The sequence below is a fragment of the Urocitellus parryii genome, chromosome 1 (genome assembly GCF_045843805.1).
Source record: "Urocitellus parryii isolate mUroPar1 chromosome 1, mUroPar1.hap1, whole genome shotgun sequence".
NCBI lineage: Eukaryota > Metazoa > Chordata > Mammalia > Rodentia > Sciuridae > Urocitellus > Urocitellus parryii.
Window position 1 is genome coordinate 76,087,734 of NC_135531.1, and position 26,345 is coordinate 76,114,078.

General features: G+C 35.8%; 1 protein-coding gene across 1 annotated transcript in view; it reads right to left on the minus strand.

Annotated features, from left to right (window-relative positions):
• Positions 1 to 16,671: 16,671 nt before the first annotated feature.
• The window catches only part of Kiaa0825 (KIAA0825 ortholog), a 378,474-nt gene continuing 368,800 nt past the window's right edge, over positions 16,672 to 26,345 (minus strand). The window contains exon 22 of the mRNA XM_077800531.1: positions 16,672 to 17,113. Within this exon, the coding sequence (XP_077656657.1) occupies positions 16,993 to 17,113 (121 nt within the window). The 3' untranslated portion in view covers positions 16,672 to 16,992. The remainder of the gene's footprint in view (positions 17,114 to 26,345) is intronic.

Sequence of the window (26,345 nt, forward strand, 5' to 3'; positions counted from 1 at the left end):
ACTGTCATAACAAAGTTCCTCAAACTGAGTTGCTTAAATAACAGAAATTTATTGTCTCCTAGTTCTGAAGACTGTAAGTCTAAGATCAAGGTTTTGGCAGGGCTGGTTCCTTCCTGTGAGTTGTGAGGGGAAATCTGTTCTATGTATCTCTCCTATCTTCTGGTACTTCTCTGGTATTATTTGGCTTTTAGATGCACTAGTCATTTTCTGTCTTCATCTTCATATGACATTTTCCCTGTGTGCTTGTCTCTGTGTTTAATATTTTTATTTAAAAAAATTTTTACTTTGTTTTAATTACTTATATAAGACATTGGAATGCATTTATGCACTGTGATATACATCATACATAAATGGGGGTATAATTTCTCATTTTTCTGATTGTACATGTTACAGAATCACATCAGTCATGCAGTCATATATGTACATAAGGTAATAATGTCTGTTTTATTCTATTATCTTTCTTATCCCCATATCCTCTCCTCTCCCTTGACTCTCCTCTACCTAAAGTAATTCTATTCTTCTCTCCACCACCTCTTATTGTGAATTAGCATCCACATATCAGAGAAAACATTCGGCCTTGGGTTTTTTGGGATTGACTTATTTTGCTTAGCAGGATATTCTCCAGCTCTATCCATTTACCAGCAAATGCCATACTTTCATTCTTATTGAAAGCTGAGTAATAGTCCATCAAATATATATACTACATTTTCTTTATCCATTCATCTATGTAAGTGCACCTAGGTTGACTCTATAGTTTAGCTATTGTGAATTGAGCTGCTATGAACAATGACGTGGCTGTGTCACTATATATGCTGATTTTAAGTCCTTTGGGTATAAACTGAGGAGTGGGATAGCTCAGTTAAATGGTGGTTCCATTCCAAGTTTCCTGAGGAATCTCCTTACTGCTTTTCCACCATCAATGTATGAGTGTACCTTTTCCCCCACATCCTTACCAACATTTATTGTTCACCCTGCACGAAACTCAACTCAAACTGGATCAAAAACTTAGGCATTAGAACAGAGACCCTGCACCTATTAGAAGAAAAAGTAGGCCCAAATCTTCACCATATCACCTTAACAAGATACCTAAAGCTGAAGAAGTAAAATTAAGAATCAATAAATGGGTTGGAGTCAAACTAAAAATCTTCTTCTCAGCAAAATAAATAATCAATAATGTGAAGAGAGAGCACCTACAAATTGGGAGAAAAATCTTTACTTCATGCACCTCAGATAAAGCATTAATGTTTAGGATACATAAAAAACTAAAAAAAAAAGTAACACCAAAAAACACCCCAATCAATAATTGGGCTAAGGAACTAAACAGACACTTTACAATTGATCAACAAATATATGATAAAAATGTTCAACATCTCTAGCAATTAGAGAAATGGAAATCAAAACTAAGATTTCATCTCACTCCACTCAAAATGACAATTATCAAGAATAGAGGCAACAATAAATGTGTTTAAAATTTTTATAAGAACACAAATTATACTGGATTAGTACCCTCTGAAGACCTCATTTAACGTGATAACTCCTATAGGAAGCTCATTTCTAAATAAGATCACAGGCTAAGTAAGGTACTCAGAATTAGAAATTGGTGTAATTTTAGGGAGACATTATTCAACAATTAACACTGGAGTAGAATTGTTTTGAAAAAGAATATAAGCAGCCTGGCATGGTGGTGCATACCTGTAATCCCAGCAGCTTGAGAGGCTGAGGCAGGAGGATCACCAGTTCAAAGCCAGTCTCAGCAAAAGCAAGGCACTAAGCAACTCAGTGAGACCCTGTCAGTAAATAAAATACAAAATAAGACTGGGGATGTGGCTCAGTCTTCAAGTGCCCCTAAATTCAATCCTAGGTAACCCCCCACCCATACCCCATACCCTACCCCCGCAAAGAGAGAGAGAGAGAGAGAGAGAGAGAGAGAGAGAGAGAGAGAGAGAGAGAGAGGTAAGCTGCTCAAAAGAAGGAAAGGAGAAGCACATCAACCAGCAGGTCAAGGCTATGTCAAGTAAGCCACCAGAGAGTTCTTGGGACTGCTGAGCTGCAGCCTGAAATAAAGAATTTTTAAAATTTATATATAATAAAGGAATGCATTACAATTCTTATTGCACATATAGAGCACAATTTTTCATATCTCTGGTTGTACACATAGTATATTCACACCAATTCGTGTCTTCATACATGTACTTTGGATAGTAATGATCATCACATTCAACCATCATTAATTACCCCATTCCCCATCCCTTCCCCTACAATCCCTCTCTATCCTATCTAGAGTTTGTCTATTCCTCCCATGCTCCCGCTCCCTATCCCACTATGAATCAGCATCCTTATATTAAAGAAAATACTTGGCATTTGGTATATTGGGAATGGATAACTTTACTTAGCATTATCTTCTCTAACTACATCCATTTACCTGAAAATGCCATGATTTTATTCTCTTTTATTGCTGAGTAATATTCCATTGTGTATATATGCCACATTTTTAATCCATTCATCTATTTAAGGGCCTCTAGGTTGGTTCTACATTTTAGCTATTGTGAATTGTGCTGCTATAAACATTGATGTGGCTTTGTCCCTGTAGTATGCTGTTTTTAATGCTTTTGGGTATAGACTGAGGAGAGGAACAGCTGGGTTAAAGGGTGGTTCCATTCCCAATTTTCCAAGAAATCTCCATACTGCTTTCCATATTGGCTGCACCAATTTGCAGTACCCCCAGCAATGTATGAATGTGCCTTTTTCCCCACATCCTCGCCAATACTTACTGTTATTTGTATGCATACTAGCTGCCATTCTGACTGGAGTGAGATGAAATCTTAGAGTGGTTTTGATTTGCATTTCTCTAATTGCTAGTGATGATGAACATTTTTTTCATGTATTTGTTGATTGATTGTACATCATCTTCTGAGAAGTGTCTCTTCAGGTCCTTGGCCCATTGATTGATATGGTTATTTGTTTTTTGGTGCTTAGCTTTTTGAGTTCTTTATATACCCTAGAGATTAGTGCTCTATCTGATTTGTGAGGGTAAATATTTGCTCCCAAGATGTAGGCTCTCTATTCACCTCACAGATTGTTTCTTTTGCTGAGAAGAAACTTTTTAATTTGAGTTCATCCCATTTATTGATTCTTGATTTTAATTCTTGCACCACAGGAGTCTTATTAAGGAAATTTGGGCCTAATCCCACATGATGGAGATTAGGGACAACTTTTTCTTCTATTAGACACAGGGTCTCTGGTTGTATTCCTAAGTCCTTGATCCATTTTGAGTTGAGTTTTGTGCATGGTGAGAGAGAGGGGTTTAATTTCAATGTGTTGCATATGGATTTCCAGTTTTCCCAGAACTATTTGTTGAAGAGGTTATCTTTTCTTCAATGCATGTTCTTGGCACCTTTGTCTAAGATAAGATAATTGTAGTTTTGTGGATTAGTCTCTGTGTTCTCTATTCTGAACCATTGGTCTATCAGTCTGTTTTGGTGCCAATATCATGCTGTTTTTGTTACTATTGCTCTGTAGTATGGTTTAAGGTCTGGTATAGTGATGCCACCTGCTTCACTCTTCCTGGTAAGGATTGCTTTGGCTATTTCCAGGTCTCTTATTTTTCCAGATGAATTTTATGATTGCTTTTTCTATTTCTATGAGGAATGTCATTGGAATGTTGATCTGAATTGCATTAAGTCTGTATAGTGCTTTTGGAAGTATGGCCATTTTGATAATATTAATTCTGCCTATCCAAGAGCAAGGTAGATATTTTCATCTTCTAAGGTCTTCTTTGATTTCTTTCTTTAGGGTTCTGTAATTTTCATTATATAGATCTTTCACCTCTTTTGTTAAGTTGATTCCCAAGAATTTTATTTTTTTGAGGCTATTGAGAATGAGGTAGTTTTCCTCATTTCCTTTTTTGAGTATTTGTCACTGATATACAGAAATGCCTTTATGGGTATTGATTTTATATCCTGCTACTTTGCTGAATTCATTTACTAGTTCTAGAAGTTTTCTGGTGGAACTTTTAGGGTCTAGAATCATATCATCAGCAAATAGTGCCAATTTGAGTCCTTATTTTCCTATGTGTATCCCTTTAATTTCTTTCATCTAATTGCTCTGGCCAGTGTTTCAAGAACTATATTAAATAGAAGTGGTGAAAGAGGGCATCCCTTTCTTGTTCCAGCTTTTAGAGGGAATGCCTTCAATTTTTCTGCATTTAGAATGATGTTGGCCGGGGGCTTAGCATAGATACTCTTTATGATGTTGAGATATGTTCCTGTTATCCCTAGTTTTTCTAGTGTTTTGAACATAAAGGGGTGCTGTATTTTGTCAAATGCTTTTTCTACATCTATTGAGATGATTATATGATTCTTATCTTTAAGTCTATTGATGTGATGAATTACATTTATTGATTTCCATATGTTGAACCAACTTTGCATCCCTGGGATGAATCTCACTTGATCAGGGTACACAATCTTTTTGATATGTTTTTGTATTTGATTTGCCAAAATTTCATTGAGAATTTTTGCATCTATGTTTATTAGAGCTATTGGTCTGAAGTTTTCTTTTTTGATGTGTCTTTGCCTGGTTTTGGAATCAGAGTGATATTCACCTCATAGAATGAGTTTGGAAGTGCTGCCTCTTTTTCTATTTCCTGAAATAAATTGGAGAGTATTGGTATTAGTTCTTCTTTGAAGGTCTTGTAGAACTTGACTGTGTATCTGTCCAGTCCTGGGCTTTTCTTGGTTAGTAGACTTTTGATGGTGTCTGCTATTTCATCACTTGAAATTGATCTGTTTAAATTGTATATATCATCCTGATTCAATTTGGGCAAATTATATGACTCTAGAAATTTCTCAATGCCTTCGATATTTTCTATTTTATTGGAGTACAAATATTCAAAATAATTTCTAATTATCTTCTGTATTTCTGTAGTGTTTGTTGTGATATTTCCTTTTTCACCACATATGTTTGTGATTTGAGTTTTCTCTCTCCTTCTCTTCATTAGCATGGCTAAGGGTTTTTCAATTTTATTTATTTTTTCGAAGAACCAAATTCTCTGTTAAGTTTTTCTTTTGTCTCAATTTTATTGATTTCAGCTCTGATTTTAATTATTTCCTGTCTTCTATTGCTTTTGCTGTTGATTTGTTCTTCTTTTTCTAGGGCTTTGATATGTAGTGGTAAGTCATTTATTTGTTGACTTTTTCTTCTTTTAAGGAATGAACTCCATGCAATGAACTTTCCTCTTAGAACTGCTTTTATAGTGCCCCAGAGATTTTGATGTTGTATCTGTGTTCTCATTCAGCTCTAAAAATTTTTAATTTTCTTCTTGATGTCTTCTGTAACCCATTGTTCATTCAGTAGCATATTATTTAGTCTCCAATTGTTGTAGTGGATTTTATTTCTTATTTTATCATTGATTTCTAATTTAATTCCATTATGATCTGATAGAATATAGGGAGTATCTTTACTTCTTTATATTTACTGAGTTGTTTTGTGGCATAGTATATGGTCTATTTTAGAGAGTGATCCATGTGTTGCTGAAAAGAAAGTATATTCTCTCATTGAAGGATGAATTGTTCTATATATTTCAGTTAAGTCTAAGTTATTAATTGTATTATTGAGTTCTACACTTTCTTTGTTCAACTTTTGTTTGGAAGATCTATCCAGTGATGAAAGAGGTATGTTAATGTCACTCATAATTATTGTGTTGTGGTCTATTTGACTCTTGAACTTGAGAAGAGTTTATTTGATGAACATAGCTGCTTCATTGTTTGGGGCATATATATTTTTAATTGTTAAGACTTGTTGGTGTATGGTTCCCTTCAGCAGTATGTAATGTCCTTCTTTATCCTTTTTGATTGACTTTAGTTTGAAGTCCACTTTATTTGATATGAGGATGGAAACCCCTGCTTGCTTCCAAAGTCAATGTGAGTGGTATGATTTTTCCCAACCCTTCATCTTCAGTCTGTGGTTGTGTTTTTCTATGAGATGAGTCTCTTGGAGGCAGCATATTGTTAGGTCTTTTTTTTTTTTTTTTTGGATCCAATCTGCTAGTCTATGTCTTTTGAGTGGTGAGTTTAGGCCATTAACATTCGGGGTTATTATTGAGACATGATTTGTATTCCCAGCCATTTTTGTTTATTTTTGGTATTTAATGTGACTTGGTTTCTCCTCTGATAAGATTTTTCTTTAGTGTAAAGGATTTTCATTACTGTTTTTCATTTCCTCGTCTTGGAATATTTTGCTGAGGATGTTCTGTAGTGCAGGCTTTCTAGTTGTAAATTCTTTTAACTTTTGTTTATCATGGAAGGTTTTTATTTCATCATCAAATCTAAAGTTAGTTTTGCTGAATATAAGATTCTTTGTTGGCATCCATTTTCTTTCAGAGCTTGGTATATGTTGTTCCACAATCTCCTGGCTTTGATGATCTGGGTTGAAAAATCTGCTGAGATACGAGTTGGTCTCCTCCTATATGTTATCTTATTCCTCTCTCTTGTGGCTTTTAAGATTCTATCCTTATTCTGTATGCTATGCATTTTTATTATAATGTGCCTTGGTGTAGATCTGTTGTAATTTTGTACATTTGGTGTCCTGTAAGCCTCTTGCATTTGGTTTTCCAATTCTTCTTCATGCTTGGGAAATTTTCTGATATTATCTCATTGAAGAGGTTGTCCATTCCTTTGGTTTGAAACTCTGTGCCTTCTTCTATCCCAATATCTCTTATATTTGGTCTTTTGATGATGTCCTATAGTTCTTGGATATTCTGTTCATGGTTTCTAACTTTCTTCACTGTGTGATCAACTTTATTTGCCAGATTGTATACTTTGTCTTATCTGATGTTCTTTCTTTCAAGTGATCTAGTCTGTTGGTTATGCTTTCTATTTAGTTTTTTATTTGATTTATTGTATCCTTTATTTCAAGAATTTCTGACTGGTTGTTTTCAGGGTCTCTATCTCTCTTGAAGTATTTTTTGCTATTTATATTTGCTCTCTTATCTCTTTGTTGGAGTGATCAATTTTTTGCTTGTATTTGCTCATTTAGGTCATTCTTTAATTCACAGATCATTTTAATTATGAACCTTCTGAACTCCTTCTCTGACATTTCATCAACTTTGCTGTCCATGGGTTCTTATTTCTTCATGTTATCTATGTGTCTTCCTTTCTTGCAGTGTGGATCTGAGATATTATAGTTTCTTCTCTATATTTTTGTCCTACCTGTGCAGATTGTCTGTACCTCACCTTGATGCTGGGCTTCCAGACCCTGCTGGTGTCTCTGAATTAATATTACTGAATCCTGGATCTGGGTCCTGTGTAAGTTGGAGTCGGTGGATCTGGGCCCCTGGGCTAGGCTTCCCAAGATAGTCTGCTAGTTGGGAGGGGTGGTCCTGCGTCAGAGGCTAGGCTCTGTTGGGTGTCTACCCTGCCTGAGGAGGGATGGACTGGGCCTGCTGTGTGCCTGGATCCAGCACAGGTAGCTGAGGGTGGATCTGGGCCGCTGGGCTTGACCTCCTGTGGTAGTCTGCTGGTCAGAAGGGGTGGTCCTGCACCAAAGGCTAGGCTCTGGTGGTGTCTTCCCTGCCAGGGGAGGAGTGAAACAGGCCTACTGAGAGCCCAGCCCCCCGCAGAGGCCAGTGTGGGTGGCTTTGGACTGCTGGGCTTCCAGAGAATGTTTATAAGAATTCATAGCATTAGAACTCCGGAACTTGGGGGTGAATCTCCTAAAATGTACTTAATGACTGAAGGAACAGCATTTAGGCATTTGCTACAAAGAAGACAATAAGCCTTTTTAATAATAGCTTTTTCCCCACCCCTGAGCTTACCTTGAAGGACTGTGAAATGAGAGGAAAAGTAAAAGGCGGAGGGATGGAGACAAAACAGGATGTGGCCTCTTGTTTCCAGTCATATTTGTGGGTCAAGTCTATGTGGTCAAGGGAACATTTTAAAGGGATTTAGAAGTTTCTAGTTGAACATGTAAGAAGCTTAGAGCTTGGAGATGTCACTCTTATCTTCACAACAAGGAAATATGTAAAATAAATTAAAATGAACACTCTTCTTTTTTGTTGTTGTTGTTGCTGAAGGTGTGTTTCCTCCAAACAGCTTTATTGAGGTATAATTTGTATACTATAAAACTCAGTAATTTGTAGTAAATTTATACAGTCATTGTAATCATCACCAGAATCCATATGTAGAACATTTCCTTTACCCCTAAAACGTCCCCCAGGCCTATCTCTGGTCCATGCCTTTTCATATACCCCCTACCCCCACCCCAACAGCTACTAGTCTGCTCCTGCCTTTCTGGACTTGCCTATTTGGGGCATCTCACTTGGACAGAATCATACCAGAGGTGGCCTCTGCACTTGGTGTCTTTCCAGTGCTTGGTAAAATGAACACTGTTCTTAAACTTATTAGAGAACTGAGATCACAAGGCAAACTGCTATCTTCTAAACTGGGGAGACATACAGACAAATACAGAGACTACTGGGAGCAGAAGTCAGGAATCAGTGAGAACACTGTCTTGGTCTGTTGTCTATTGCTGTAAAAAATCCACCTGAGGGACTGGGGTTGTGGCTCAGTGGTGGACCACTTGCCTGGCATGTGTGAGGCACCACATAAAAATAAATAAGTAAAATAAAAGTATTGTGTCCATCTACAACTAAAAAGTATTTTTTAAAAATCCACCTGAGGCAAGGTAACTTAAAAGAAGAGAGGTATATTTGGATCATAGTTCTGGAAGCTGGGAAATCTAAGAGTATAGTACCAGTATTTTCCCAGCATCTAGTTAAGGCTTTCTTATTGCATCAAAACATGGTGAAAGGCATTGTATGTCAACACCAAGCAAACATGCTAATTAAAGTTGTTCGTCCTCTTCTCACAAGCCACTAATCCTGTCATGGAAGCCCTACCCAATGACTGCAACTCTTCCTAATTACCTTCTAAAGATTTTATCCCACTTCCAAATATCACTAAGGTATGAATTTTAGGATTAAACTTCCAATATATGAATTTTAAAGGGACACATCAAAATCATAGAAAACATTCTGAACCATAACTGATAAATCGCTGAAGGATTACTGGGAAAAACTTGAGAATTAAAATCCTCAAGGGGTATTGTTCTTAGGAGAAGAGGGACACTTACATTTTTCTGAGTTTTACTTCTAGGATCCCTACCAAGGTAAGAGAAAAATCTCCTCTGACAGCAGGAGGAAATAGTAACCATTTTGAAATATGCCCTGAACTATTTTCATGACAAAGTATGCCCTTAAAGAAAATTATTCTAACAGAGCCTGATTGACTGGGGGTTTACTAGAGCCTAACCAGCCTGGATAAATAGAAATTGCCAATTCCAACCTTGCCTAACTTTCAAAGTTGAAGGAAAAGTGGAGAACATTCAAGAACATAAGGTAATGTGAATAGAGGGATAACAAACTTCAAGAATCAAAAAGAAATGCTGAAGATCAAAAATACTGTATAAGCATAAATTAAGAGTGCTTTCGCTGAGCACATGTGTAGACTAGACACAGCCCAGGAAGAGTATTTGAACTTGAGATGTCAATAGAAATGTCAAAAGCAAGCTGGGAGTGTGGTTCAGTGACAGACTGCTTTCCTAGCATCTGTGAGACCATGGGCTTGATCTTCAACAAAAGGATGGGACAGAATATCTAAGAACTATGGGCCAGTTGCAAAACGTGAATCTTTCGTATAAGGAGAACACTAGAAGGAAGTGAAAAAGCAGCGGAAGAATTATTTGAAGAAATATGGCTGAAATAGTCCCAAAATTAATGACAGACACGAACCACAGGTTGAGGAAGCTCAGAGAACTCCAAACAGGTTACATAGCAAAACTCAAACTACAAAATAGCAAAGACAAAGAATTTTGAAAGAAGTCAGAGGGGGGAAAAATAAAAACCTCATCCTGGGACTGGGGCTGGGGCTGGGGCTCAGTGGTAGAGTGCTTGCCTCATATGTGAGGCACCGGGTTTGATCATCAGCACCACATAAAAACAAATAAATACAATAAAAGTAACTGTGTACATATACAATAACAACAAAAATAGCAAACAAAAACAAAACAACAACAACCAAAAAAAAAAACCCCTCATCTTACCTAGAGAAGAAATAAGAATAAGGCTTAATTGAACTTCTCTTCAGATACCATTCAACAAGAAAGCTGAATGAAATATTTAAAGTGTGTAAAGGAACTAGAACTAAACTAGAATTCTGTATTCAATGAAGTTTTCATGCAAAAGTGAAGAAGAAATGAAGACATTCTCAGAGAAATAAAAATTGGAGGAATTTGTTGCCCGCAGGCCCATATTGAAAGAAAGGTTTAAAGTTTTTCAGAGAGAAGGAAATTATGTAGATCAGAAATTTAGACCTACATAAAGGAAGGAAAAATTTTAGGAATTAATGAAGGTAAAGTAAAATCTTTTCTTTTTCTTATTCTTAATTGAAATATCTGATAATGGTCTGTTCAAACTAATAATAGCAATGATGTATTTTGTGATTATAACTCCATAGATAAATAACAACAGTGTTATGAGAGAAGAGAGGGAAGAACTGGAAGTATTCTGCATATTAACTCATTTTATCACTGTGATGAAATACCTGAGTCAGGTTAAGTTTATAAAGAAAAGATATTTATTTAGCTCACAGTTTTGGAGGCTGAAAGTCCAAACAGCATAGCGCCTACTCTGGTGAGGATCCCATGGCAGATGGTAGGAGTCCATGCAGACCTTGGCCTCTGGGCTTCCAGCCTGACAGTGTGATCACTCCTCCCATGCATATCACCATTGCCACCCTCAGTGAGGTGATATGGCCAAGGGGCCCTCATCATGGCATAAGGGTCTGAGTCTGTGGATCATGCTTTTCAGTAGTCACAGATCCCTTTAGGATGCAGAGGTGAGAAATAGGCAGGCAAGCTGCTGTTTCCCACAGGTTGCCAAACTAAGAGTTTTGCTCTTTTGAAGAACAATTTCCATCCTGGTCTTCCCCTCACCCACCTCTCTATTTTATATCTTTTTTTCAGAGGCACCTTTGCCCTGAAGGCTTTGCTCCACAATATGTTTCTTTTACTTCATGTATTTTTTAAGATGCTAAGATCTGGCCGTTTGCAATATAACAGTTCAAATAATAGTGGTTTGAAAAAGGTGGTTTATTTTTCATAAACGTAGGTGCCCTAGAGCTAGTTTTATGACTCCACAACCATCAATAACCCAGTTTTCTACATTTTGTTCTGTTAAAACCAATGTGTGCCCCCTATATCTGGTCCAACATGGCTGCTACAGCTCCAGCCAGTATATTCACATCCCAGTCAGAAGGAAAAGGAAAAATGCCCTTTAAGAATTTTTTCAAGAAGTTGCAAATACCATTTCTGTTTACATCTTACTAGGCAAATCTAGTATTCAAAGTGTATTACACTCCAGTGTCTATTCCTCGAATTGGGGCTGGACCAAAGAAGGGAACCACTCCTCTTGACTCTACTTTCTGAGGACTTAGTTTCAGCAGAGGGTAGTTGGGGAATGGATGAGAAATGCTGAAGTCCTGCTCCTCCCAAGAATGAAGTCGTCCAACTAGGGCTATAGAAGGACCTGTGCTAGTGACCATAGCAGTGTGCAGTGGGGTTGTCACCATACTGAGCTGGGAATGAGGAAGGAAGAAGTAGTCTTGACTCAAATTCCATAGGTGCTCATCTTCTTATCAAACTTCCATAGATTTTTCTTGAATAGTTACTCAGTTGCTGTTTGCTCTTAGGGCTATTTCCAGAGCCTTTAAGTGATTATTTAAAAAAAAAAAATTCTAACAGGCCCCTTGGGAGATAGGTCAGTGGAATTTTTCCCATTGTCATGCTAAAAAGTGGTATCAGGGTTACAGTTTTGGAAATGTTGAGTTTCTTTTCATTTCTTTGTCTATTTTGCATTTGAATCCAGCTCTGGTCTTGTGTTTTTTATTTATTGTATTTCATATATTAATATTATGTTGTTGGGGTAAAGGTGGTGTGTTTAAGCCTGGCCCTTGCTATGCATCTTTATTTAAAATTCAGATCTGTTTTTCATCTCTCCACAACTCATATCTCAAATAGGAACTTGGAGAGGGCTGAATGGGATACTTATAGAGTCTAGTTATAGAAAATCTGCCACAGATCCTTCTTTATAGTAGCTGCTTGATAAATGGCAACAAATAGTAATTCCCAGCTCTTCTTGTTTGCAAGCCAGCTCTTCTTCTTCCTTATATGGTTCCTCCCAATAGGATGTTTCAGTGCCTAAATTCCAAGTCATGGTGGACAGACTCTAGGTGGCTCCTGTTATCCTTGCCTTCATATTCAGCTCTTGTGGGATGCTTTCTCCTGGAGTATAGGTGGGATCAGTGACATGCTTTTAACCAATAGAATTTGGTAAAGATGGAATGTACATGATTAGATGCACATGATTATGTTACATATGATTGTAACATTGATCTTGCAAGGAAACTCTCTCCCTTTCAGTCTTTGAGGAAGAAAGAAGCCATTTTGGGAAGACTCACATGGCAAGAACTGATGGCAATCTATGACCAACAGCTGGCAAGAAACAGAGGCCATCTGTCTAGTAGCCTGCAAAGTAATGAGTATTGCCAACAACCACGTGAACTTGGAAGTGGGTCCTTCCCCATTTGAACCTTGGATAAGATCACAGCTCTGGCTGACACAGTGAAGATTGCAGCCTTGTGAGACCCCAGGCATAGAACTCATCTAAAGTGTGCCCAGACACTTGACATGCAGGGGCTTTGAGATAATAGATATGTATTATTTTAAGCAGCTAAATTCTGGTAATATTGTTATGTGGCAATAAGTAACTAATACAGATCTTCATTCCTGCACATAATAATTTTAATATTCTGAGAACAAAGTTATAAAAGATTTTGCAATCTTTAATTTCTGGAAAAATAACAGGTTACTATTTTGCTAAAGGTGATGTTGAAAATATTTCTCAAAGTCAAAGCAGATAATTTTCATCATTCTGTAGAATAATAAATGTTGCTGAATATACTGTTTTTATAGTTTCCTATTAAAATTCAAGAGTTAGTATATACCATGTTGGGAATATGTGTCAGTGGAGATTCTGTCTACAGGTTTAGTTTTAATTGTGGTAAAATATGATATTAAATTTGCTATCTTAACCATCTTAAGTGGTACAATCATCTGAATTTGAAACTCTACCCCTTAAACAAAAACACTTTCCTTCCTTCTACTCCCTGTTCTACTTTATGTTTCTACAAATTCTACTTTATGTTTCTACAAATTCACTACTTTAGATAATTCATATAAGAGGAATCACACCAGGTTTTTGTTGTTGTTTGTGACACTGGGAATTGAATGAAATGTGCTCTACTGAGCTGTATCCCCAGCTCTTTTTATTTTTATTTTTTTATTTTGAGAGAGGGTCTTCATAAGTTGCTCAGGCTGGCTTGGATCCTTTGATCATTCTACCTCAGACTCCCAAGTAGCTGAGATTACAGGTGTGCACCACTACACCCTGCAAAGTAGTTGTTTTTCAGTGATGGGTTTATTTCACTTAACATAATGTCCTCAAAATTTATCCACATTGTTACCACATGACAGGATTTCCTTCCTTTTGTAGGGCTGTTTTTCATTATGAAATATTTTAACTATAAAGAAAGATACTTGAAGTATTTTATAATTAGTGAGAAAAGCTAGTTATAAGCCAGGCTCCCAGCTACTCAGAAGCCTGAGGCAGGAGCATCATCAAACTCAAGGCCAGCCTGAGTGATTTAGGGAAACCCTGTCTCAAAATAAAATATGAAGAGCTGGGTATGTATCTCAGTGGTAGAGCACTGGCCTAGCAAGCATGAAGCCCTGAGGGTTCAATCTCCAGCACCCCCACCAAAGCTAATTATAAAGTACTTGAACCTCCTTTTGACTTGGGAATATATAAGTTAAAATAATAGGACATTATGAGTAGACACATAATAGTATAAAAATTAAGTGATTTCTTTTTTCAATTCTTTGATTGGAATTTCTATACAAATATTTGTGGAGATATAAAATATAAAATATCCCAAACAGATGTTATCATTGATAATTTATTAAACAATTAATTTATACTGTTTCCATATAGTACCTGCTCAACTAATAATAAAATAGATCTCTTTATAATTATATAAAAATATAGTTGCATGGAAAACAGGAAAAGATAATATTTTATAAGATAATATTTTTGTGATAAACATATGGGAAGTTATAAAATCTAGGATCCATTCCTAGCATTAACATATAAATGCAAAATTAACATCATGAGAAACAACTACTTATTATAATATAGTAAAAAACATATTGAGCATAAAGTCAAAATGACTGACTTTTTTAGAGTAGAGTGCTCGCCTGGCACGTGTGAGGCACTGGGTTCCATCCTCAGCACCAAATAAAAGTAAATAATATAAAGGTGTTTTTTTTTTAAAGTCAAAATGATCTGATAACACAAGGACTTGTCATTTAACATTTTAAATTATAAACCTCATTGTACTTAAAGCTATAGTCATCTCATTGAGCAAATACAGAAGTGAATTTAATTGCAAATTCTTCTACTTTTCTGTTTCTTGAAAGCCATCTCATTTTCCCTTACTATACTTCTGTTATGGTTTATATATGAGGTGTCCCCCAAAAGCTCAAGTCAGACAATGCAACAAGGTTTAGGAATAAATTGTTGGGTTATGAAAGCCTTAAGCCAATCAGTGAATTAATCCTATTATAGGGACTAACTTGATGATAACTGTAGGTAGATAGGGTGTGGCTGGAGGAGGTGGGTCCCTTTGGGTTTTATATTTTGTCTTTGATAGGCAGAGCTCGCTCTCTCTCTCTCTCTCTCTCTCTCTCTCTCTCTCTCTCTCTCTCTCTCTCCTTCTGCTTCTTGGTGCAATGTCCTGAGCCTCTCTCTTCCACCACAGTCTTGAGCCATGATGTTCTACCTTACCTTAAACTCTGAGGAATGGAAACAGCCTTCTAAGGACTGAGATCTCTGAAACCATGAGCCCCAAATCAACTTTTCCTCCCCTAATTGTTCTTGTCAGGTCTTTGGTTGGAGCAACAAAAAATCTGAAACATTTCTTCTTAAAACAACTTCTTTGCTTTCAAATGGGAGCATAGAAAATTTTATTTCTGAAGGAACTAAATCAGGTTCTTGGATTAGTATAAAAATATACTTATTCAATAAAAATTGATACATTAGAAGATAAACCAGGTAGGTGTGAAGTCCTGTAATTTTATGATTGGGTTTTTATTGTTTATTGGATCAATTTATTTTTATTTTGACTTCCTATTTAGCTTCTAGTCTGATAAAGCATAGTTATGCAAATTTAGTATGTAGACTACCAATTAGCTGAAGGAATAATTGATTATTATACTGTGTACAGATCAAACTACATGTAATTTTTCCAATTTTCATAAATTGTCTTACAATCTTTAAAGAGTCTCCATAGAACTTTTAGAAATTATTTCAGCCATATCTTAAAAACATTTGGTTCATGATTATACTGTCCAACTAAAGTACACTCTTTAAAAATAAAATGTGTTATTTAGCAGGCAGCTGGCAACATGGCCATTTATGTGTTTTTATTTAAAGTAAAAATGCAAGACATTCTCTAAGGTGGCCTCCTCTGCACTCAAAACTTTTAGTCTTTGAAAAATGTATGAGTACTTTCCTTTGGAAATCATGTAGCCTACACATATTTTATAAAAATCACAGAATGTGGGAGCATGGACAGTTTATTATGTATCTGAGAACATCAGAAGCTATGATGTTTGATGTCATATGGTCTAAAGTAGGCCATGATCTAAGGCTTCTCTCAGACATCCTGAAGAATGCTCAACCATCTAATTGTCTTTGTTATCTTCTTTCAATGGCAACCATTTAATCAGCTATGCTTATTGACCACCCCACTCAATGAATAACATTGCAGCAGGAATATGGGGAGTTTTAAAGGGAACTTCATATTGTATTTATGACCTCAATGTCTTTATAATCTAACATCAGGTTCTGCTAGGAAGGATATAGCAAATACTATAATTGTACTTGGCAGAGAGGACAGTAGAACATATTCTACTTCTTTAGCATGGGGTGTGTGTGTCTGTGTGTGTGTGTGTGTGTGTGTGTGTGAGAGAGAGAGAGAGAGAGAGAGAGAGAGAGGGAGAGAGAGAATGTCAATATAATGGAAATAAAAGTAACAGACATTATGGATTATGAATTGTGGGGCAGAGGCTGTCAGAATGACCTTTGAGCATAATTTAGGGAGAAAGGAGGTTTCTGGGTGAGAAAAATTGTAACTATATGGCTTGAGCCAAAAGGATGGCAGCAGTTGCCTGACTGAAGCCATTTGTATAGGACTCAAAAGCATTGGTGCTGGAATTGGAATTACATTCAGGAACTAGACTGAAAATCACCACAGAAGAAACATAACTAAAGTTAACAGTTCAGGGAAAAATGTTTTTTTTTTGTGGCTGTGGTAAAGATAAATTGGATAAAGAAGAGGTTATGTGGGTAGCGAGGCTGGCCCAATGCTGGATATTAAAGGCAATTAAGACCTGGACTTGGGATACAGCTACAAAACTAAATTGAAATTTTCAGATGAGTCCCAGGGGTCTACATGACTCCATTCATCTTAACATCCAAATGTTGTATTAAAAAATCTTTAGGGAAAAATTTTCTAACATTTTTCCTGTTGTCATAGATACTTCGAGACTGAAAGGAGGAAAATGATTCAAAGGGAACACGAGATGGCAGCAGTTTTATCATATAAAGAGAAAGATTGGGGGAAAAACATTCAAAATTATTTTTAAATAAAAATATGGAGCACTTTATTCTTTATGTATTGTATTCCTTTTCAGTACAGAGATTACTCAGTCATTGGTTTCATGCTTCAGAACACATCTAAGGTTCATTCTGACTATGGTAAAAACCCTACTCCATTACATGTGATTGTTTCCTAAAATAAAGCTGTTGCCATTTCCTGTGGATTACTGTTCATCCGTGTTATTATCTGAGGCAGAAGAGTCCTGTATGGTGCAAATTCTTTTTAAATTTTCCAGCATTGCTTTTTCTTCCTCTTCCAGTGTTTCATCCTTCCTCATTTCCCACCTAAAAGAAAAATCACATCTTAGTATTTTCATAACTTCCAGGCTCTAGTCAGTTATTCAGGGTTTAAATATGTAGTCCCTGGCTACAGAGGCCTTGGTTTCTTCTTGTTTATTCTTTACCCACTGCCTCTTGGGTGATACAGTTCATTGGCACTGCTTCTGCAGAGTGGGCCAGGAGAATGGAAGAGGAAAACAGCTGATCTCTAGAATTCCTCTAAGAGTAAGTTTCAAAGTAATGTTTCAAATGAGGTTTCTGTATTTCCTAGATTTTAAAAATGTATATAGTATTTTTCCCTCAGTGAGGAACATTTCAGTGGTTTTTAATTTGCAGGGAGGTTTGCCAGGAAGACATTGGCAGCAAAAACGTGAAGATAAAACTAGATCTACATTAAGGGCAGGTCAATCTATTCATAGAAATAAGATCAGATTTAGAGTAATCATGTTAAATCACCCAAGAAGAATAACAAATTGTCAGCAAGGCTCCATAGAACATTGACCAAAAAAAAAAAAAAAAGAGGTTTAAAGATTTTCTAATTCTGAATGATTAGGAAAGACAGAACAAAATATTAGAATCTGGAACTATATATGTATATAAGTTTACAGTGTAAATATAATTACAGTAATCCAAGCATACTTAATCCTTTTTTCCCCTCCTTCCTGTCTCTTGTGCCACCTCTCCAGGACTTATCAGGGAATACCAAAAGAACACAGTGTTCCAATAGGGAATCATTTGCGTGCACTTCCTTTATCCTTTCCTCATTCCTATTTCTCCCATCCCTTAAGCCATCTACTGTGATATAGTGCCACAAAAAATTAAAAGTCAATGCTTATATATCCCAAAAGACCCTTTGATATAAGACCCTCTGATATCCCACTGATATAAAGACTTCAGTGGGATAGGACTTCTAACAACAAGCAAGTATACTCAATGCCTCCAGAAGCCCCTTGCTGCATTATAGCCAGAACTCCTGGATAACAAAAGGACAGTCATATGTGAGCAAAGCATACTGAATTTAGGGTGAGCTTTTGGGGTTTTGTCTGAACATCAAAAAGAAAGCATGGTCCCTACACTTCCCACAGAAACATCTGAAGAGGATGCCTACTCCTAAACAGGTGTTCTTGTGGGAGTGCTGGGTTCAGTATTGTCTAACCAATTCCGGCAGTGGTATACATAAAAGAGAAGACGAAATGGAAGTGTGAAGGATTAATTAGATTATTACATCTGGTTTAAATTTACATTTCTTCTTTACTCTCTGCCCAGTATTCTCTTCACCTCCTAGCTCCAACACATATAGATCTAAAAACTGCTATTTCAGGTCTCCATAGTTTGTCTATTTCCATAATGTTGAAGTTGGGTCATTGGTCATTCAGGTTTTAAAAGCAACTTGAAGGATAGAGAATTTTCAGTATCACACTGTTCAAAACCACATCACATGAGAAAATATTCCTAAAATTAGTATTTTGGTAGTTACAATTTAGTCTACAAGATTACCTTGTACTGCATTTGTGGAATTTTAATGATAAACACCTCTCACTACCCATTTCATACAGGTGAACTTGGGTATCATTATTATGCATGTTAAATTGAACTGCCACACAAGCAAATAAATAATGGAAAATACTTTATAGAGCACTAATTACAGGTTAGGCATTGTTTTGTATTTCTACTTTTGTTTATTTTTGGTCCTGTGTAATTAACTCAGGGGTGTTTTACCACTGAGCTTCATCCCCAGACCTTTTTATCTTTTCTTGCTAAGTTGCTTAGGACCTTGCTAAGTTGCTGAGGCTGGCCTTGAACTTTCAATTCTCCTGGTCCCAGCCTCCTGAGTTGCTGGGATTACCTGCAGGCACAACTAAAACTTTTTAGTGCATTTTAGTTATATATAATAGTAGGGTTTATTTTGACACATTCATAAATGCATCTCATATAGTTTTTTCCATTTCATTTTTCAATGAATACTTGAAGTAGCACTCTTTAAATTCTCATTACATAATGCTACTATACCAGCTTCATCAATTAGTCAATTGAGATACTCTCTTGCCCAAATGTCTTTTGATATAAACTTGGAGTCTGTGCTTGGAAATGCAATATCCTGGATTAAAACCATTTTACAGGGCTGGGGTTGTAGCTCAGTGGTAGAGTGCTTGCCAAACTCATGTGAGGGACTAGGTTTGATCCTCAGCACTACATTAAATAAATAAAGGTATTTTAAAAACCCACTTTACCAGTAGTGTTCATTGATGTTAAAATACTATAAATTTAATTTTCTGAAAAATGTCTCCTGTATTATGTTAGATAGTAAATAAAAAAACTATCTAAGGATCATATACTCTTATAAAAAATTGGAACAGGAGGAAATATATTTATTTCTTTTCCTCCCATGCTAATATTGTCTGAGTAAATGAATTATTTTATGAATGTCAACATAAAAAATATGTACTATGCACATAAATATTTTGATCATTGTCTCTACTTGTGAAAATTGAAAGCAGTCTCTTTGCTTCATTAAAAATCTGTATAATTAATGTAATCTAAATGAATTGTATACATAATAGAATCCATGATAAGGATTTTGAAGCTTCATGACAATTATGGGCCCTTCACAGCATAATTGAGCTGTTAGTAATTGATATTAGGCAAAGTTCTTTACCTACCCCAACCTTCTTATATTTGTTTTCTGTTTATTAAGAACTTATTTCATAAGAAGGTAAGAAATACTGACAAAGAAAGGTGAAAACATAATATTAGAACTATGTTTTCCCTGGTAATTTTACTATTGTTGAATAAAAGCATTAGAAATTTAGAATGTATGGTTACTGCAAGCATTGTTAAGTTTCACACTTGTAAGTTGTTAAGTTTATCTCTAATCGTTAACATAAAAAATTGATTTAAAAAATACTAATGGAAGAGAAAATAATCCACCAATTTGTTAAACACAATTGAATGGGCAATGTGTTCCAAATCTTTATACCTAGTTTCCACTAATATATTTAATATCTATGATGGAAGCAGTCACTACAGAAACCAGGAAATGTCAGAACCAGAAGACTCTAGATCTCCTGGAAAACATTATAAAGTGATTATATCTTTGTTTTTCTGACTTTGGTAGCCTGTCTTTTGCAGTACTGCTAAGTTTCCCACCTGCTTACTAGGCTAAGACTATGGTTAAGTTTTCCTGGCAGTTCTTAACTGGGTCAAGACTGCCTTAATGAGGGTTCTTAAGGTGGTAAGAAAGTGTGGAGGGCATTTTCTGCTCACACTGTGTCTAGAGAATCCTACTATGACCCAGGGAAAAGGGATGGCAAACTTCTTTAACATGAAGCAATCCCACACAATGAAGACTTGTCTTCCCAAACTGTCAATAGTATTACCTCTGAGAATCATTTGCTCTAGAAAATCCAAATGATTTAGAGTAGTAATGAGAACATTAAAATAGTAACAATCCCTATAAACTTCCTTATTTCAATTTTTAAAAAATAGTTTTTAGTTGTCAATGTACCTTTTTTTAAATTTATATGTGGTGTTGAAAATCAAACCCAGTACCCCACACATGCTAGGCAAGCGCTCTACAACTAAACTACAACCCCAGCCCCCTTCTTGCATTGTAAATGGTTTCGTTGTTCACTGCCTAGAATACTGTTTGCTGGAGAAAGGAGTTTAGGAATCAGGGTACAGCTGGATTTGAAGCTCTTATCAGCTGTGTGGTCTTGGGAAAGTCAGATAAAACTGTGCCTCAGTTTCCTTATAGAATAAGACTGATAATAATTCCTGCTTCATAGAGCTGCAATGAGGAGAAATAGCTAAGCACATATAAAACATAAAACAACACCTGTTTCAAAGCAAACACTCAATGAATGAAAACTATTATCATCATTTTATATAAGTTAGATAAAGTTAAGATAATATTGACATATTAATATAAACTCTCTCTATATATATATCTGATTTCTATCTATATAGATGTATGTATCAGATATATATCTGGTACATACATATCTGATACATATGTATATATCTGATATCTATCTATACATCTACATCTAGTATATCTCTATATCTCTATCTATCTATATCTATATATATATATATATATATATATATATATATATAGAGAGAGAGAGAGAGAGAGAGAGAGATCAGTTAAAGTTAAGAGAAAACATAGCTGTAACAGGCTAAAAAATACAGGGGATTATTTTTCTTGTATCATAAGCAATCTGGAGGTGAATGACTACTGGCATTGGGTAAGGAGCTTGATAATGGCAGGACTGATGAGTCTTTTGTTTTTTATGTTATGGTTGTCTTCAAGGTGGTTGTTGCCACTTCAACCACCACATCGTTATTCTGAGGCAGGAAGAAGGAAGGATGCATGTATCACATTTTACCAAGGTAATAATACCTTTCCCAGATTCCTTCTAGCAGGTATTGGAGCCATACTGTTTGGGCCTGAATTCTGACTGCCTCTTACCATCTGTATGATATTTTACAAGTTTCTTAATTTATTTGTGCAACAGTATTCTCATGTGCAAAATAGTGGATATTGGCAATATGCATCTCAACCCATTGTTAGAAAGAGTGAGTGAATTATGAATGTCAAATGCTTCATAAAATGTTACAATTATTTTATTAGGCTCTCTTTGTAGGGAGTAGTTTCCTTAGAGCTCCTATCTTGATATTTTTTCTCCAGTTCTGTGCACTTCACATTATTTTATCTGAAAAATTCTCTTAGAAGTGTAAAATGGAGTTGCTAAGTTTTCTTATGGATTCACTCACTGCCTTACTGTTCAATTTTACCTATCTATGACTGTGTGATAATTCTCTCTAGCTTTCATGAAGGAGATGTTTTATGATAATCCATCCCATTTTCAGCCTAACATGGCTAAAGTTGTTTCTGTTTTCCTATAATCCCTTTGCTGTATTTTAAAAATATAGTCATAATGATGGGCATCTGATCATATTATTGGCATTTATCCTGAAACACCAATAAAATACTTTATAAAAATGTTACTTGAAATAAGCCTCCAGATTTAATGTGATTATTAAACATTTAGGTAGCACTTTATATTTACAAAGTGCTTTACAATTATTTATTAGTTAATTGTACTGTTAAATAACATTAACCATCTGGCAAAATTAATGACTTCAAATTGCCCTACCAGTTGGTAGCTGAGCAGTGAAAAGTGAAGTCATATTGGATTTTATTCTAGAAAAAACCTTCTTGTCCTTCTGTCTTCAAACACAGCATAGTTCAGGCTGGCTTTAGAGCCTTGGAGGTTCAAATCAGTGGAGAAAATGACATCTCTGTTCTCTTCCTCTTGCTGTTCTTCTGTACATGGGAACTTTTCTCGGTATTAGTCTTAGAGCATCTTCTCTTCTCCCTTGGAAAGCCCCACATCTACTCGTGCATATTCAGCTGTTGTCTCCACATCTGTAATTCATCTGTGTCCCAAGATGAAATGCAATATTTTTAAATTTGGTTTTTGTCCTAAGCTCTTTAAATTCAGTTTCTTGATGAACATTTTCGTTGCAGCTCCAATCTGTGTACACAATCAGCCATCAGTTAAGAGAAATTCTCACACTCAAGCATAGCCCACTGCCATCAGTCCCCAGTTCAGGTGCTTGTGGTTTCTGGGCCTGAACAGTGAAATATTCATAAGCTATTTGGATCTTCAGCCTTGTGTCACTGCAACACCTAACCAACAATGGCTGCCCTGATTAGAGTTTAAAGTCATTGGTATTCTAGCTAGGCAGTAGTTCTGTTGAGCTGCTGCTATGTCTTCTCAGGGAGAAAATTATCTTCCCAACTACCTCCTGCCTTGTGTTTCCATGTTTGCATTTCTGGCTTTGCTATTCTACCTACCTGAAATGCCTTTCCATACACCCCAAATCTGCTCATTGTTCCTGAGACCCAGTCCACACCCCACCTTATTTATATATTCCTACCTAACACCCTAATTCTGATGTGATTGCCCTCCCTTGATTCAGACATCACCTAAAGTCAACACTATTTTGTTCTATTAACCACAAAATACATTGTTCCATCTCCTCTGTTACCTTTTTGAGTTATTCAATTATTACATCCTTTTTATTTTTCATATATAGTATCTTTTCATCTATACTTTGGAGTTCATTGAACACTTTTCATTATTTATTGGTTTAATTTCAAATGTTTTTGTTTGATAGTTCAAATAACACACTTTTTCTTCAAATAAGGGAGAGACTAATTTATTTTTCTGATCCTCAGGAATGTTTTTGAACATATTTTTCAATAATGAACATTTTTCTCCCATAATATGGCAAATGTAAAAGAGGACACATAGAAATTGACCTTTTATGTTCCAGTTATTTCAACCATCATTTGCTTTCAAAAGATGTGACACAAAAATTCTGCTGCCCAAATTATGTTGTTCACCCAAGCTGAGGCCACTTAATTTGGCTTTAAAATAAGGCTTGAAATGTGGGCACAGTGGATTATCCTGCTCTTGATTTAGCCTCTAGATGACACCAAAGTGGCCTATATGTAATCTCCCTTCATCCTATTTCTTCTTATTTATGTCCCTATTGACTTAATATTTCTAAAGACTCTATAGATTATTATTTCCAGAAACCTAAGTGATAAGAATGGAGATGCTGTGACCCAGGACATCTGGAATGGGGCAGTAACCTCTCTGTGGAGACTCTCTCCAGGCTCATGTTCTGATTTAATTTGGAAAATATTTGTGCATGGTGAGTGAAAGTGGTTTAATTTCATTTTGTTGCATATGGATTTCCAGTTTTCCCAGCACCATTTGTTGAAGAGGCCACCTTCCTCCAATGTATGTTTTTTTGTTTTCTATTCTGTACTATTGGTCTCCCTGTCTTCTTTGGTGCCAATACCACTCAAAGTGGATCAAGGACCTAGGAATTAGACCAGAGACCCTGCACCTAATAGAAGAAAAAGTAGGCCCAAATATTCATCATGTTAGATTAGGTCATAACTTCCTTAACAAGATTCTAAAAGCACAAGAAATAGAATCAATAATCAATAAATTGGATGAGCTCAAACTAAAAAGCTTCTTCTCAATAAAGGAAATAATCAATAATGTGAAGAAAGAGCCTACAGAGAAAGAGCCACATGCACATCAGCTGGATCACTAATTTTCAGATTATATAAAGAACTCAAAAAAACTTAATACCAAAAAAAAACTCCAAATAACCCAACCAATAAATGGGATAAGGAACTGAACAGACACTACTCAGAAGAAGATATACAATCTATCAACAAATAAATGAAAAAATGTTTTACATCTTTAGCAATTAAAGAAATGCAAATCAAAACTACACTGAAATTTCTGACTCCAGTCAGAATGGCAATATCAAGAATATAAGCATCAATAAATGTTGGCAAGGATGTGGGGGAAAGATACATTCATACATTGCTGGTGGCACTGCAAATTAGTGAACCACTCTGGAAAGCAGAGTGGAGATTCCTTAGAAAACCATTTGACTCAACTATCCCACTTCTTGGTCTATGCCCAAAGGACTTAACATCAGCATACTATAGCGACAATGGTCACATCAATGTTTATAGCAACTCAATTCACAATAGCTAAACTGTGGAAGCAATGCTCTTCAATACATAAATGGATAAATAAACTGTGGTATATATACACAATGGAATATTACTAAGCATTAAAAAAGAATAAAATTATGGCATTTTGGGGCTGGGGATGTGGCTCAAGCGGTAGAGCACTCGCCTGGCATGCGTGCAGCCCGGGTTCGATCCTCAGCACCACATACCAACAAAGATGTTGTGTCTGCCAACCAAAAAATAAATATTAAAAATTCTCTCTCTCTCTCTCTCTCTCTCCTCTCTCACTCTCTCTTTAAAAAAAAAATTATGGCATTTTCAGATGATTTGATTGAGTTGGAGAGTATCATGCTAAATGAAGTAAGTCAATCCCAAAAAACCAAGGTCTAACATTTTCTCTGATAAGTGGATCCTGATCCATAATGAGGAGTGGGGCATGGGAAGAATGGAGGAACTTTGGATAGGGCAAAGGGGAGGGGAGAGATGGGAGGGGGAATAGGAGTAGGAAGGATGGTAGAATAAGATGGACATCATTACCCTAGGTACATGTATGATTGCATGAATGGTGTAACTCTACATCAGGTACAACCAGAGAAATGAAAAGTTGTGCTCCATTTACAATGAATCAAAATGCATTCTGCTGTCATGTATAACTAATTAGGACAAATAAAATAATTCCTGGTGTACATAAACTGAAATTTAAAGGCAAAAAAGAGAAAATATTCAATTATGCTTTTTAATTATCACAAAATAATATTATTTCTTTACTATTCGTGAATTAGGGAAGTTGTCCATGGATTTATTTTTATAAAAAACAAGCCAAATTATTATTTCTTCTCCAGAACAAGCAAGCAAACAAACAAAGAAACAAAACACAAACCTGTGGTATCTTCTACTCCAGTGTCTTTCACTTGTTAAATATGTCTAAATATCTCAGATTGACTCAAACAAAATATACTGGATAACAACATGGTTTTGTACACTGTACTCTGCACACCTCAGGCACATACAAAATATCTTTCTACTGTTATATGTCAGAAGTTTAAGGTTATTATGATATTCTTAGTTGGATTGAAAAAACTTTTAGCCACCTGTATCACAATTGGTAATAGGTGGTATCTCAAATAGGTATTTTTAAATTATTAATTGTATGAGTGATAAAATGACAGCTCTTAGAGCATTAAAATTAGTCTTAACTTCCTTGGTTTCTACTTCACTACTTGGTTTTTAATGTCCCAAAATTCAATCATCATGCCAAAGCACAATTTCCTGCCAGCTAGCTCATTAACTTACTAGCCACATCCAAAACCTTTTAAAGAATTAGGTGGTGGTATAAAGAAAACAAGACATTCAGTAATTTCATGTTATTTGGGACGTGATTAGTATTTTTGGCCAATATAAAAAGTTTTAAAACAATCTCTGGCTAGCAAAGTACTTGATTCAAGTCACATATAATGCTGGAGCAAGTACTTTCATAGGCTACCAAATATTTAAATTTTAATTTCAGGTGATATACTCTCATAATTGATCCCAATAACCTTTTCCTTACTCTTTTTTAAAAATTTCATTTGTTATTTTTAGATATACTCTCTATACCACTCATTTTCTACAGTATGTAACTTTATTCCACCCTCCCATTTGGATCTCCAGTTATTGATTGCTTTT